The 14,621-nt window shown below is 35.9% G+C and overlaps 1 protein-coding gene across 1 annotated transcript in view; it reads left to right on the plus strand.

Annotated features, from left to right (window-relative positions):
- flt1 (fms related receptor tyrosine kinase 1) overlaps positions 1-14,621 on the plus strand; it is a 38,595-nt gene that overhangs the window by 21,950 nt on the left and 2,024 nt on the right. The window contains exons 12-29 of the mRNA XM_051882219.1: positions 884-992; positions 1,625-1,930; positions 4,309-4,455; positions 4,542-4,673; positions 6,266-6,372; positions 6,466-6,601; positions 6,678-6,782; positions 7,133-7,246; positions 8,305-8,393; positions 9,026-9,155; positions 10,310-10,407; positions 10,491-10,613; positions 10,706-10,817; positions 13,590-13,689; positions 13,778-13,883; positions 13,984-14,093; positions 14,215-14,281; positions 14,363-14,445. Of these exons, the coding sequence (XP_051738179.1) occupies positions 884-992; positions 1,625-1,930; positions 4,309-4,455; positions 4,542-4,673; positions 6,266-6,372; positions 6,466-6,601; positions 6,678-6,782; positions 7,133-7,246; positions 8,305-8,393; positions 9,026-9,155; positions 10,310-10,407; positions 10,491-10,613; positions 10,706-10,817; positions 13,590-13,689; positions 13,778-13,883; positions 13,984-14,093; positions 14,215-14,281; positions 14,363-14,445 (2,174 nt within the window). The remainder of the gene's footprint in view (positions 1-883; positions 993-1,624; positions 1,931-4,308; positions 4,456-4,541; positions 4,674-6,265; positions 6,373-6,465; positions 6,602-6,677; positions 6,783-7,132; positions 7,247-8,304; positions 8,394-9,025; positions 9,156-10,309; positions 10,408-10,490; positions 10,614-10,705; positions 10,818-13,589; positions 13,690-13,777; positions 13,884-13,983; positions 14,094-14,214; positions 14,282-14,362; positions 14,446-14,621) is intronic.

A 14,621-nucleotide genomic window follows, 5' to 3' on the forward strand; every position in this document is an offset into this window, starting at 1 on the left:
GTGAGCAATCCCGCTGTCTGAATCCATTCCCCCACCCTCATAGAGAGACCATGTTTTAAACCATGTTAGTTTCATGGTTTAAAAGTTGTTGATTCTATCCCGTTTGGGAATGGATCTTAATTAGTATCAGTTTAAAAAATATTAGAACCTCCTTGTGAGAACAGAATCTGATGGCGAGCAATCCAACTGTCTGAATCAGTTCCCCATACCCATCATGATGATATAGTAGCTTAAAAGTTGTTGATTCCATACTGTTTGGGAATGGATCTTAACCAGGGTCAGTTTAACAAATATTAGAACCTCCTTGTATTAGTCACATGGTTGAACAGAATCCGATGGCAAGCAATCTGGCTGTCTGAATCCATTCCCTCAACCCATCAAGAGACAAGATGATATAGTATCTTAAAAGTTGTTGATTCCATCCCATTTGGGAATGGATCTTAATCAGTTTAACAAATATTAGAACCTCCTTGTATAAGACACATGGGTGAACAGAATCCGATGGCGAGCAATCCGGCTGTCTGAATCCGTTCCCCCACCCCTATATGGTTTAATGTTCCTGGATCAACATCACTGGTCATTGTTGGTCCTGGAAAAACATTATTATCAACAAAATATATGCTAATTATTGATTTTAGGGTTTGTGCATATGACTTGAGTTAGGGGCTTTAACAGCATTCTTATCAATCAAGATTAGAGTTTGAGTAGGGATTGTGTTATGGCTAAGACTGTTTGATGAGAATGTAGTTCCTGGACCAACAATGGAAGTTGATGCAGGAACTTATTCAAGGAAATCATATAATACATAAGTGGTTTTAATCTTTCTAGCCATGTTTGTCTGCGTGTTTGCTTGCATGCAACAGTTGTTTTTGTGTTTCCACAGACTGTAGGAGTTCTGACAGTTGGTGAAGCATTAGTCTCTGGTATCTACCGCTGTGTTGCATCAAACTTAATGGGCAGAGATGAGCTAGACATCCATTTCTATGTCACAGGTACTTCTTTATGCAAAACTAAAAAGATGCTAAAACCTCAACATCCAAATATTTTACCTTGTTCTACACATGTTTTTCCTTCATACTCCCTCTCTCTCTCCTTCCCATTCTTCCACTTATCCCTCCCTCCTTCGTCCCCTTGTTTTCGAGGGTTTGCTTTCAAGCTGTGCTAAATTCAGCCACAGTGGATGTAGCCCATCCTGGCTGTTGTCATAGTGACAGGGTGGAGGAGTGAACAGGAACCTGTGGCTCTTATCATACTGCCTCCTCGTGCGGCGCATTATTTGGAGAACGCTGGTGGTGTTCGTGAAAGATAAACATTATCTTCCATCAGGAAACCCTCGAGCGGTTTCCACGGGAAATTTCAAATAGCTAAAGTAAATAGCGCGCCTTTACACTAGCGTCTTATTGCTACTTGTACTGACAATGGCTATTCAACATTGTCATCAAAGGTTACAAAAAATTCTTCTTGGTCAACACTCCAAAATGGTTTCTCTGTGCTCTGTTTTTTGTTTAATAGCCTCAAACAAAACTATGTTGTTGCCAGTAGGTCTGCATGTATTCTGTCTCACTGTATCGAGGATTTATGCACAGGAAGTGGAAATTGAATCTTCTTTTGTCCACCATCACAGATGTCAAAGGAGGCCTTATCGCATCTTTAGAGGAAGAGCCCAGAGAGGGCAGGGACCTTCGTCTTGTCTGTATAGCCAATAGGCACCTCTATTCAGACCTGTCATGGTATAGAATAACGAATCAGTCCACAGTATCAGAGGGAGCTTCAGTTCTCGGCGGGGAGCTCACAGAGGGGCACTTCTCTCACACCCTGCACCTTCTGCTGAAGAATGTGACTGCACAGGATTCAGGAACATACCGCTGCTCTGCCACACACCTGCTTACAGGAGAACGTACACACCTAGATACAGCAGTGGAGGTCACAGGTGTGTTTTTAAGAGCTATTGTGCTCAACACACACACACACACACACACACACACACACTCATGTTCTCTTTAAAGGGACAGTTTATCTAAACAATAAAATTCTGTCATCATTTACTCACCCTCATTTTGTTCCAAATTTATATGACTTTCTTTTTTAAATAAACACAAAATTAGATATTTCGCAGAAAGTCCTGGTTGCTCTTTTCCAAACAATGAAAATGAAAACAGACAGGATCTCTCAAACTGCAAAAAGGACAAAAAGTACCATGATAGTAATATATATATATATATATATATATATATATATATATATATATATGGGTCAATGACGTGACGGGTCATTTTTTTGTCCACAGGCCTTAATAATAATAAAAAACAAAGATATGACATCCAAAGTATGTAAGGTAGTACAACTAGATCACTTTTATTGAATCCAAAAGGTTTTAATTATATTTTGCTTCATTTAAAGGTATTTTAAAGATTTTGAAGTGTCAAAAGGTCATTCGGTTTAACCATCCAAAGGCCAATACAGCCATTTCATTTGTGAATAAAATATCTTAAAATTTATTAAATGTATATATTTTTTATTCTGGCAATATATGTTTTTTTATTTTATAACATCATATATCAACATACTGCAAAATGGTATTCAAATTATGTGTAGAATAAGTCATTGCTTCGTTATGAGAAAGAAAGTCCGGAAAAAAAATTTCATTGATGTCATTCGGAGTAACCAATATAAAGGGACCATTTTGGATCAAGTCATGCGTTCAATATAATGTGACAGGATGTGACATCATTCAGACACCTGCAAAGGACCACATGGTCGTGAAGCAAAGTAACTAGCTCTCTCTTAACTATTTGAAAAAATCATGTTTTCACTTTCACACGCATGTCCCGAAACATCAGGTCATTCGGTACAACCACTATAAAACATGGAAAATGTTGTAATATTTTAAAAACTTGTACTAAATATAAAATGTTTGATTGTCCTTTTGCTAGCTAGCTAGATATCAGCCTGTTAGCAAAAATATCGTCATTCAGTATAACCAAAAGTGTCATTCGGTAAAACCGAAATTTTAGTTAAACCGAATGACTGTTTTGGTGACAAATTTTGTCCATCTTGTAAAAAATGACAAAAGCAGTGTTAACACTTAATTAAACTTAAAAATTAATTATATCTTCACTATGTTTTTTTTTTTTTACACTTTTAAAAACCTTATTCGTCAATGACCCATATATATATATATATATACACTATTGTAAGCTGCTGTGCGTACTGGATATTTTTCGATACTCAAATTCTCAAATCATTCTCAAAACTGGCCTTGGTAAAAACAACAACAAAAAATAATAATAATGTCTATTGAGAGTGACGTCCTCCAAAAATTGTGTGGAAAAACCGGCTGTGTGGGAAAAAAGTGGAACTGTATTATTTAAATTTTATGTTAAATAATAGTTTTAAAACATCTGATTCCATCAGACTTCTCTTAGATACTAACTTAGAGTCACATAAGGATGTGCTTGCAGACACCCACACATTCAGAGACAGAGGCGGAAAGAGAAACAAAGAGAGAGGGAGCGAAACAGGGTCCTTGGGAACTGGAGCTTCCTGTAGCCCTTCTCTCCAAGGCTGTGTGAAGCAGAACCTCTTTGGTGTGGGAATGAGATCTAGTCAGGAGGAAGAGCACACAATAGCACTTCCCACTATGCCACATTTACAGGCTGATTCACATGGCCAAAGAACAATCAGCCAATCAGCCACTGTCACAGAATGAGGAAAGAGACAATAATCAATTGTGTCCCAGAGGAAAATATCTAAAGCAGAAGTCAGATTATTATTCCCCTCTTTTACTAGAATTTTATGTAATCAAGTTTCATGTGAAGGATGATATGTTTTTGTTTTATGTAACATAACCTGGAATTATCTTTTATTAATCTACGTAAATTTGACGCTATATTTGTAAAACTCTCAACAGCGTAAGCCTGTACAATAATAAGCGTTCTTGGCCAGCTAGCCCGGAAATATCAGTCCATGAAATGCTGAATGTGTCATTAGACCAACAGAGGGACTTTGCCGAATGGCACAACTCCAGCGGCTGCAATTCAAACATTCCAGGACTTAATCTGCAATGAAAGAAATACAACTCGCAGTCTATTCACACTTCTGTAACAATAGCGAACCGCGTCGCCCGTAAATCACTCAGCTGCTTTATAAGGTGGAGATGTAATGCTAAGTGCCTCATGTGACTGTTGTGGCTTCCGCCAGTCTCCCCTGAGGTGTTTTTGATCTTTTTTGATTAAACTGATTCAGTGGATGTGGAACATCATGCGTAATGACCCCTGACCCAAGCACTCTTTGTCTCACACTGTACAGTTCTGCAGGCACCGGTTCTGCTGCGAAATCTCAGCGATCACAGTGTTAATGTAAGCAGCTCGGTCACTCTCCACTGCCCCGCTCAGGGAATTCCACACCCCAGGATCACATGGTATAAGGACCGAAGGAAGCTCCAGCAGGTGTCTGGTGAGACTAAAAAGTGTACTTTTCGAGTACTTATTTTAAGAATCATGTATATGAATATATTACATACATGTTTCTTTCATTGACAGGAATTATGCTGTTTCCTGAGAAAGGGGCTTTACATATTGACCGAATTACAGTTGAAGACCAGGGACTTTATACCTGTGAGGCCACCAATGAGAGGGGGTCTGTGGGGAGCTCCGCCCACATTTGGGTTCAAAGTAAGCTACTGCTTTGACAGGAGTAAATTCACTCATTTTAATGTGTAGTATTTTTATCTGTTTTTGGCAAGTGTAAATTATTTGCATTTTTGATCAGTATTCGCATTTTTGATCTAAGGATTGCTTTAGGAATTTCTAACAGGTTTTTAATTCATGAGTAAAATAAGTTCTGTGGATATTTTTTCCCCAGTTTTGTTCTAAAAAAAAAGGTACACACAGTCATACCTCAAACTAATTTTGAAGCCAATGTGTTAAAAATGTAAGTTGCTAACATGCTGCTAAATATTTAGCAGCTTGTAAGCAATGAAAATCACTTTTACCATCATGTACTGAATATACACAAAAACTTTTAAAAGTTTGGGTTTAGTACGATTTTTTTAAAGAAATTAATTGCCTACTTTTATTCAGCACGGATACATTTAATTGATCAAATGTGACAGTAAAGACTTCAACTTCAATAATTAATGTGGTTCAGATAACATTATATTTTGAGTTTCTGTTGATTAAACCAATCGCCTTCATTGTATTAACTCAAATTTTTAATTTCAATGAACTCCAAACTTTAAGGCAACCTGGTAACTTACTTTTTTAAGTTAAACCAACAATTCTTTTTTACAGTGTACATTAATTGTAACAAAAAATTCAATTTAATTCTTTTGTACTTTTGTACAATTTAATACTTTTGAACTTTTTATCCATCCAAGAATCTTGAAAAAAAAAAGTGTCACGTTTACAACAATAAAAACATACAGACATTGTAAACATACACTGTAAAAAATTATTTTCATGATTTGTTATCACAACATTTTTTCTTTTGTCAAATCAACTTAAATAATTATTGTGGTTCAGATAACATAATATTTTGAGTTTCTGTTGATTAAACCAATTTTTAATTTCAATGAACTCAAAATTTTAAGGCAACAAGGTAACTTATTTTTTTAAGTTAAACTAACAATTCTTTTTTACAGTGTAAGTAAATGTTTCTTGACACTAAATCAGCATATTAGAATGATTTCTGAAGGATCATGTGACACTGAAGACTGGAGTAATGATGCTGAAAATTCAGGTTTGCCATCACAGGAATAAATCACATATTAAAATATATTCAAATAGAAGACAGTTATTTTAAATTGTAACAATATTTCACAATATCACACAAAACAAAAATACATTTTTAAACAAAAATAAATGCAGCCTTGGTGAGCATAAGAGTCTGTTTTCTGTTTCTTTCTCTCCCATCTTTTTTTTTTCTTTTCTCGCACTCCCTTATTTACTCCTGTCGGATGCTTCTAAACTCAGTGCTGAGAGGAGACGTTCACGCTGTTCTCTTCCGATAGGTCAGGAAGGAAACTGTCTCCCATTTTCATTTCCCACAGATGGCCTTGGCTTTTCAACCCTTAAACTGTTTACCTATTTCTATGTAGGTTCATTTGTTTAGCTCTTTCTATAGAGGTTAATGCATTACTCATGACCTATAGGGAGTTGTCATGCTCATGGGGACGAATCCGATCCAGGTCATGTCCCAGTCTTGATCCCTCTCTTTTTTCTCTTTGAAGACATTCTCTGACAACACTTATTGATGTAACCTATAGGTTCATCTGAATTCCTTTCTCTGGAGATCCCGACTCTAGCATGTACGTGCGTTGTGGCCACTCTCTTCTGGCTGCTTCTCACACTGCTGATTCGGAAACTCAAACAGGTGAGAGCAGGTCAAAAAGTATGAAGGCCAAAAAACTATACTTATATTACTGTACCATGTAATATATATCTATATTATGTGGGTCATTCTCAGCCAAGCTCCAATGATGGCAAAGCAGAGTACCTGCCAATCATCCTGCACCCTGGGGAGGAGCCTCTGCTTGAGCAGTGTGACAGGTTACAGTATGACCCCGCCCAGTGGGAGTTTCCACGTGACCGCCTTAAACTGGGTAAATTGTGCTTTATAAGTTATATTGATGCTGTTATGCAGTATATTGATATGTGGTTTATTGTCCTGTTTTCCAGAAAAGCCCCTGGGGCGAGGGGCATTCGGGCGAGTAATGCAAGCCTCAGCTTTCGGCATTTGCAATTCAGCCAGCTGCACCACAGTGGCCGTCAAAATGCTTAAAGGTATATTCATAAACATTAAAACAGCTGCTTAAACATTATGATAAAAAACAGGTAGCATATTATGTAAGCCAATACATAATATGCTACCTAATTATTATGTAAGGGTCTTCAATCCTACTCCTGGGAACTCACTGTCCTGCCAAGTTTATTTCCAACCTACTTCAGCACATCTGCCTGTGTATTTTTAAACATCCTGAAGACCTTGATTATCAGCTTCAGGTGTGTTTGAATGGGTTTGGAACTAAACTCTGCAGGACAGTGGGTCTCCAGTAGCAGGGTCAAAGACTTCTGATGTAAAGTTTTTTATACATCACTTAGAGTCAGGAGTTATGACTGTGCTGTCCCTGCAGATGGCGCTACGCCCAGTGAACACAAGGCTCTGATGACAGAACTGAAGATCCTTAATCATATTGGTCATCACCTCAATGTGGTCAATCTTCTCGGTGCATGCACCAAAGCAGGAGGTGTGCATGTTTTCTGTAAACAAAAACCCTCAAAGTTTGGTTTTGCTTGATGCCAGTTATGAAACTAACCTCTAGTTACAAGAAGAAGAAAAAAAAAACTTCAAGATATGTTTGCATATGCACTACTGTTCAAAAGATTGGGGTCAGTAAGAATTTTTTTATTTTTAAGAAATTAATACTTTTATTCAGCAAGGGTGCATTAAATTGAACAAAAGTGACAGTAGAGACATTTATAATGTTACAAAATATAAGTATTTCAAATAAATGATTTCTATTTCTTTCTGTTCATCAGAGATTCCTGAAAAAAATGTATTGCAATTTCCACAAAAAAAACAAAAACAAAGAAAAAAAAACAAACAAATGTGACACTAAAGACTGGAGTAATGGTGCTGAAAATTCAGCATCATTAAATTGACAAAATTACATTTTAAAATATATTAAAATACAAAACAGTTCTTTTACATTGTAATAATATTTTACAATATTACTGTTTTACTGTATTTTTAATCAAATAAATGCAGCCTTGCTGAGCATAAGATACTTATTTCAAAAACATTAAAAATCCTATATATATATAATATATAATATATATTAATGCTGGGGAAATGATCAATCGCGATTAATCGCATCCAAAATAAAAGTGTGTGTTTACATAATATATGTGTGTGTGTGCTGTGTATAAATAATTTGTATATTTAAATACACACACATACATGTATATATTTAAGAAATATTTGCATGTATATACTATACATATATTTATACAATTTATATTATATATAAATATAAATATTTTATATATAAATATAACACATTTTTCTTAAATATATACATGCATGTGTGTGTATTTATATATACATAATACACAGCAAGTATACACAGCACACACACATATATTATGTAAACACAAACTTTTATTTGGGATGTGATTAATCGCGATTAATCATTTGCCCAGGATATATATATATATATATATATATATAGTATATATTCATAATGCAGAGATGGAAAAGTGTTGTTGTTTGTATGTATTACTTTTGTCTTCTTGTTGTTTTTAGGGCCTCTGATGGTCATAGTTGAATACTGCAAGTTTGGCAACCTGTCTGCATACCTTAAGAGCAAACGAGAGGTGTTTCTGTTAAATAGGGTTAGTCTGTCTATCATCTATCTATCTATCTATCTATCTATATCTATATCTATTTATCTATCTATCTATCTATCTATCTATCTATCTATCTATCTATCTATCTATCTATCTATCTATCTCCGTCATAACACTTCAACTGTTAATCTAGCCAGCAACTTCTTTAAATTTTCTTCAGTCATCAACCTCATGTCTAAAATAAAATTTTATGTTTGTTTTGGAGAATGTCACTCAGAAGATCTAAATGTCACAGCATTTTAGTAACATAGAAATTGTTGGCTTGTGGTATTGTGAGGTTTAGAGACCTATAAATATGTCTGCTGTCAAGTTTATAGTCTTCTCTTATTTCCTTTTGAAAAGAACAGAGCAGTGTTTACCAAGACAATAGAGTCATACTTCCCTCTGTGTGACCATCTCTAAATCTGCTTCTCTCCTTGAATGGCCTCTAAGCTTCATACAAAGAGCAGTGTGTTTATGCAAAAGTCATAGAGTGCTGATCCAAAATCAGACGAACTGGTGATAAAGTATGTGATACATATGCAGTCCTTGTATGTGACTCATAATGATATGTGCATTATTCACTAGATGTGTGAACTAACTGAATGGCTGCTCATTTATTGTGTTGTGTGTGTCAGGTGAACAGAGAAGAGGAGGAAAGCATGAAGGAGGGATGTAAAGGACGACTGGCCAGTGTGTCCAGCAGCCAGAGCAACGCCAGTTCAGGGTTTAGTGAGGAGAGAGCAGAGATCTCAGAGGAGGACAGTGGTGAGGTTACATCACATGCATGGTGTCATTTACAGTTTTTCTAAAAAAAAAAATTTTCTCACAATAATTAGGTTCAGATCTCTGAACAATTAGTTTCTTGTTCACATCAGATTTGAATTAGAAGAGCTGATTCTCAGTGAAACTGTCAAACTCTTCACAACTTCTAAACATTATTTCATTGTGTGAGCCAGTTATCACAATCTGTCAGTCATGCATGAATATTCCTTAAATATCTGACAAGGAATGTTTGTAATGTCTGCTAAATTGGCAAATGACCTGCCATTGTAATGAAATGGGAATCACAGTCTTACCAATCAAGTTTGGAGTCATTTATATGGAATTTGCCTACATCCCTACCATTTTTGAACATGGAGGAACTTTTGAACCAGTTAACCAGTGTAAACCAGATGCAAAAAGACATTAAAGGGGTAGTACACCAAAAAAAAAAAAAAAAAAAAGAAAATTCTGTCATCATTCTGTCATACACTATCATTCAAAAATTTGGATGCAAATGTGGCAGTGCAAGACATCTATTTAAAAATGTTATGTTGAATTTTCTATTCATCAAAAAAATCCCTAAAAAAAAGTATCCACAAAAACATTAATCAGCACAACTGTTTTCAACACTGATAATAGTTGGAAATGTTTCTTGAGCAGCAAATCAGCATATTAGAATGATTTCTGCAGGATCATGTGACTGAAGACTGGAGTAATGATGATGAAAATTCAGCTTTGGAATAAATTACTTTTTAAAATATAATAAAACAGAAAACAGTTACTTTAAATTGTAATAATAATTTTCAATATTGCTGTTTTTATTGTAGTATTAATCAAATAAATGAAGTCTTGGTGAGCATAAGAGACTTCTTTCAAAAACAATAAAACATTTTTAAAGACCCCAAACCTTTGACAGTAGCATACTCATTATCATATTATTCCAAACCTGTATGACATTCTTTCTTCCATGTATCAGAAATATTCTTCACAATGTTTTTCAAAAATTCCCCTTTTGTGTTCTGTGGAAGAAAGAAGAGTAAATATTTACAGATTTTTCATTTTTAAGTGAGCTCTTTCTCCATTTTTTTCCTTAAAATATATCTAATTTTGATAGTTCATTAAAAAGAGACTAAAGTTTTACTGTTTGTCTTGTCCAGCTTCTCTTCCTGAATCCATCAATCCTCTGCTGCTTGAAGACCTGATTTCTTACAGCTTTCAGGTAGCCAGAGGTATGGAGTTTCTCGCCTCTCGCAAGGTAAAGTTTCCTCCTGTTAGCATGAGGGTATGTGAGTGTGAATATGAACATGGTTGAATCACAAAGGTTTTTCATGTTTTTAGTGCATTCATCGTGACCTTGCTGCCAGAAACATCCTGTTGTCCAATAACAATGTGGTGAAGATCTGTGATTTTGGCTTGGCCCGAGACGTATACAAAGACCCAGACTATGTGCGCAAAGGAGATGTGAGTGTACTGCCATCGATAAATCAATGTTAATGGTCAACAACATAAAGACAAGGGTCAAATGTGTGTAATGAATGTGTTTTGCCATAAAGGCACGGTTACCACTGAAGTGGATGGCCCCTGAATCGATCTTTGACAAAGTCTTCACCACTCAGAGTGACGTGTGGTCATACGGAGTTCTGCTCTGGGAGATCTTCTCACTTGGTAATGTCAATACTCTTTCCATACATCAGTCCAGCGTTTAGCACGTCACCCTTGATTTTTTCGTAGCACAACCCCTTTGAAATATGGCACAATAGAACAATTGACCTTTGTCTCTCCAGCAGGTCAGTGAGGTCATAGCAAGCGAATGAAAGTGAGGAAAACTCGTTTGAAAGTGAAACTTTTAAACAAAGTTATTAAAGTCACTATGAAATCAGGGTTATTATTGTTAACTAACTAAAACTATTAAAAACATTTCTGTTAAATGAAATAAAGCTGAAATAAAATAAAATATAAATATTAGTTGAAAAAAAATGGCAATAAACTAAAATAAGTTTAACTAAAATTATTAACTGGAAATAAATACTAAAAGTCATTAAAACTAAAACTGAAATAGAAATAAATTAAACCTAAATAATAATAATATTTAATAAAAAAAAAGTTAGTTCAAAATATTAATAAAACTAAAATAACACTGAATAAAATCTAAATTGACAATTGTATTTTTTATTATAAATGATTTATCTGTGCACATCATTTATAAAAAATAAAAATCATGTTCCCTTGTAATCTTTAATCAAAATAACTTCCACTCCCACTTGCAGCGACTACCTGTCACTCACATGACATCACAGCAATAGCCAACCACAATGATCAAACGATCCAATCAATTCCCGATGGACAAAAACAAGTCCCGCCCTTTATTTTTTTCTCATTTCTAGAAACCGTTGTGACAAATCAGGTCCCCCATCGAAATCAGGGGCCTCATTTATAAAATGTTGCACAGAAACCGTCCTAAATTTGATCTTACGATCATTTCTCAGATTTGTGTACCTGTGATTCATAGAATGAACGTACACACAGAAAACGAGCATACGCCTCTCTTTCAGATGTGAAATCTATAAATCGCAAATGATCTTGAACTTGCGCGCAGCTGAATGGTTCTAGTTCCCCGTGTTGTAAACGACACCTAATAATGTAATTTACATATAAAAGATCACCAGTCATCGTCCAAATCCTTTACTTTAGAATGGCGAGCTGCAAGAATAGCTTAGATTTCCAAAAACCTGCAGTAATCTGACAAGGAAAAGTGCGTATGTCTGCTCAGACCCTGACTAAGCACTTTTCCACGTCAAAGACCGTTTTTATAAATATGAGCGTTGCCGTTGATTTAAGCGTACACACACTCTAAGATCAAATCTGTGTGTACGTACCCTTTATAAATGAGGCCCCAGCAGAGATCGTATGGAGTACCTCAGAGATGACGTGTTTTTGTAGGCCAACCTGGAAGTTAGCGGCGCACGGGTTCCCTCGATCGAAAGCCTATGCATTTTTCCCATAGACTTTTGGAAAATCGCAAAAATAAGCTCTGTGTTTAACAAAGGGTTATGTCACTTACACGTTTTGTCTATCAAGATAATCTTTACAAGTTAACACAACATTTACACATTTTAAAGCCTAAATAAAGTCATCAGATATAAAAAGCAAACAGTAGGCTATAAACGGACTACACCACACCATGGTCGCGGATCAACGTCACCACCACCAAGCTTCCTCAAACTTTATTTAAAAAACAACTTTATTTAAAAACATGCTCGCTGATTATAATCTGCGCTGTGTATAAATACTCTTCCACTTTTTCATGAGAAATGCTGTCCAAATGTCCCATTTGTCATGATGACGTCTAAAGTCCCCACCAAAGGAAGTAGTCCCTTTTAGCAATTTGTTAGCAACCGCCGTTTTTAAGACAAAATAAAGGTTTAAAAAATCACAAGCGGGTTATAACTGGTGTGTTTTATGTCATAGATCAAAACGTGAAAATATTTAGAGGCTTTGTTAACCACAGACCTTATTTCAGACGATTTAGCAAAAACCCATTCAAAAAACCCATTGACTTTAGGGCGATGGAACCAGAAGTCCTAAAATGCTAACTCGCTTCCGGGTTTTGCCTACAAAAACACGTCATCCCTGAGGTACTCTATTATTATAGGGAGATAAGAGGGCCTGTACTTCTTACCATTGGAGAAAGCGTAACGGCTAACTTAATCACGTGACACCTCTCAGCCTATCGTATCGCCATTCAAAGCTCCTCCCTGCCAATGCCTATCACCCATACTGCCAGTTAGCATTAGCTGTTACACCTTTTTGGCTAAAGGTTGCAGGCTTGTCTTCCAGTGGCTTTGGCCCCAGGTCTCTGTTAGGACCCCAAGCGATCCCATTGGGCCAAATTGCTTTTAATAGGTACTCTCTTTAGTGCCTGATCACAATTCCTACAAAATCATGTTATAATAAATGCTGTTTGAACTACCTTATAATGACCATTAATGTCTGTATTAGTTAGCTTTTGTACTAGCTTAGCATACAGATACCCAATTAGCCTGATAGCTTAGTTTAGTTTATACACGGATTTGCACTTACCCTACATGTATTCACAATCATCTTTAATGTAATTACGTGTAAAATTAAGTGTTAAATATCCAAATATTTCAATTATACATAGCTATACATTCAGTTATACAAGCTATACATATTTTAAATTACCGGTAATATCGTTCGTATGTACTTAGTTTAATCATTAACTGGTAGAAACCTGATTTCGAGGGAGGATCCGATTTATCATGACACTGTTTCACTCGGATATATGTCACAACAGGGAAGAAAAGACTATCATAACTTCCTTTCCATGACGACTTTAAAACTTTGACTGCATTAAACATGCCCACATCTCTCTCTGATCTGTGAACAGTCACATATAACAGTGTTTGTGATCTATAGGAGCGTCTCCATACCCAGGGCTGAACATTGATGAGGAGTTTTGTCACAGACTGAAGGAAGGGACTCGGATGTGTCCTCCTGAGTACAGCACCCCGGAGATGTGAGTTCTCACACATGAATACACTGTATAAAGCATGACCCAATACCAATACATTGACGATAATGAGCTGGGGTGATTTGTCTGACAGTTATAGCATCATGTGGGCATGCTGGGAAAAGAACCCTGAGAACAGACCTTCTTTCACTGCTCTAGTGGAGATACTGGGAGACCTCCTGCAGACTTGCGTCCAACAGGTGGGACATAATTATTGTGTGTTTATTAAGACATTTTCCTTGGGGACATTTGGCTGGTATGAACTGAAAAAAAAATTCTTGCATACTTTTTCTTAAACAGGATGGAAAGGATTATATTCCATTAAACACTTTTATTTCTGGAGAAGGAAATACCGTCATGGCGCACCTCGACCAGAAAGACATGAGCCAGAAAACGCTGGGAACTTTAAGGTATGAATGTCTACATATTTGAAAATATCAACTGAATATGTACAACTCAAAATATACACTTTGACTAATATTTATTTTAATTTGAATTGTTTAATTTTATTTTAATTTTTGTATATTTTAGCTACATCAACTCTGAGAAGATCAAAGCCATCAACACTTTTGAGGATCTACACCAAGAAATCCCTGATGTAAGTGTTTTAAAATATAGTTGCATGTCACGCAGGTAAAGTTTTTGGAACTGACTTTTTATTTTACTTTTGGACAACTAGTCTGACAGTGGAATGGTTCTCCCTTCTGAAGAGTTGATTCAGGTGAAATGGACGGACAGATTCAAAACCAAGAAATTCACCAAGTAGGTGCCATGAGACTAGCCTCGATAATCTGTTATGCTACCGTCCAAAAGTTTGGGGTCAGTTAAGATATTCAAAATGCTTCAAAACGTCTTTCAAAAACATAAAAAAAATTACAGACCTCAAACTTTTGAATGGTGGTATTCCAAAAAGAATGTGTGAAAAACAAACATTGAGT

Source organism: Ctenopharyngodon idella, chromosome 23 (assembly GCF_019924925.1).
Source record: "Ctenopharyngodon idella isolate HZGC_01 chromosome 23, HZGC01, whole genome shotgun sequence".
Taxonomy (NCBI): domain Eukaryota; kingdom Metazoa; phylum Chordata; class Actinopteri; order Cypriniformes; family Xenocyprididae; genus Ctenopharyngodon; species Ctenopharyngodon idella.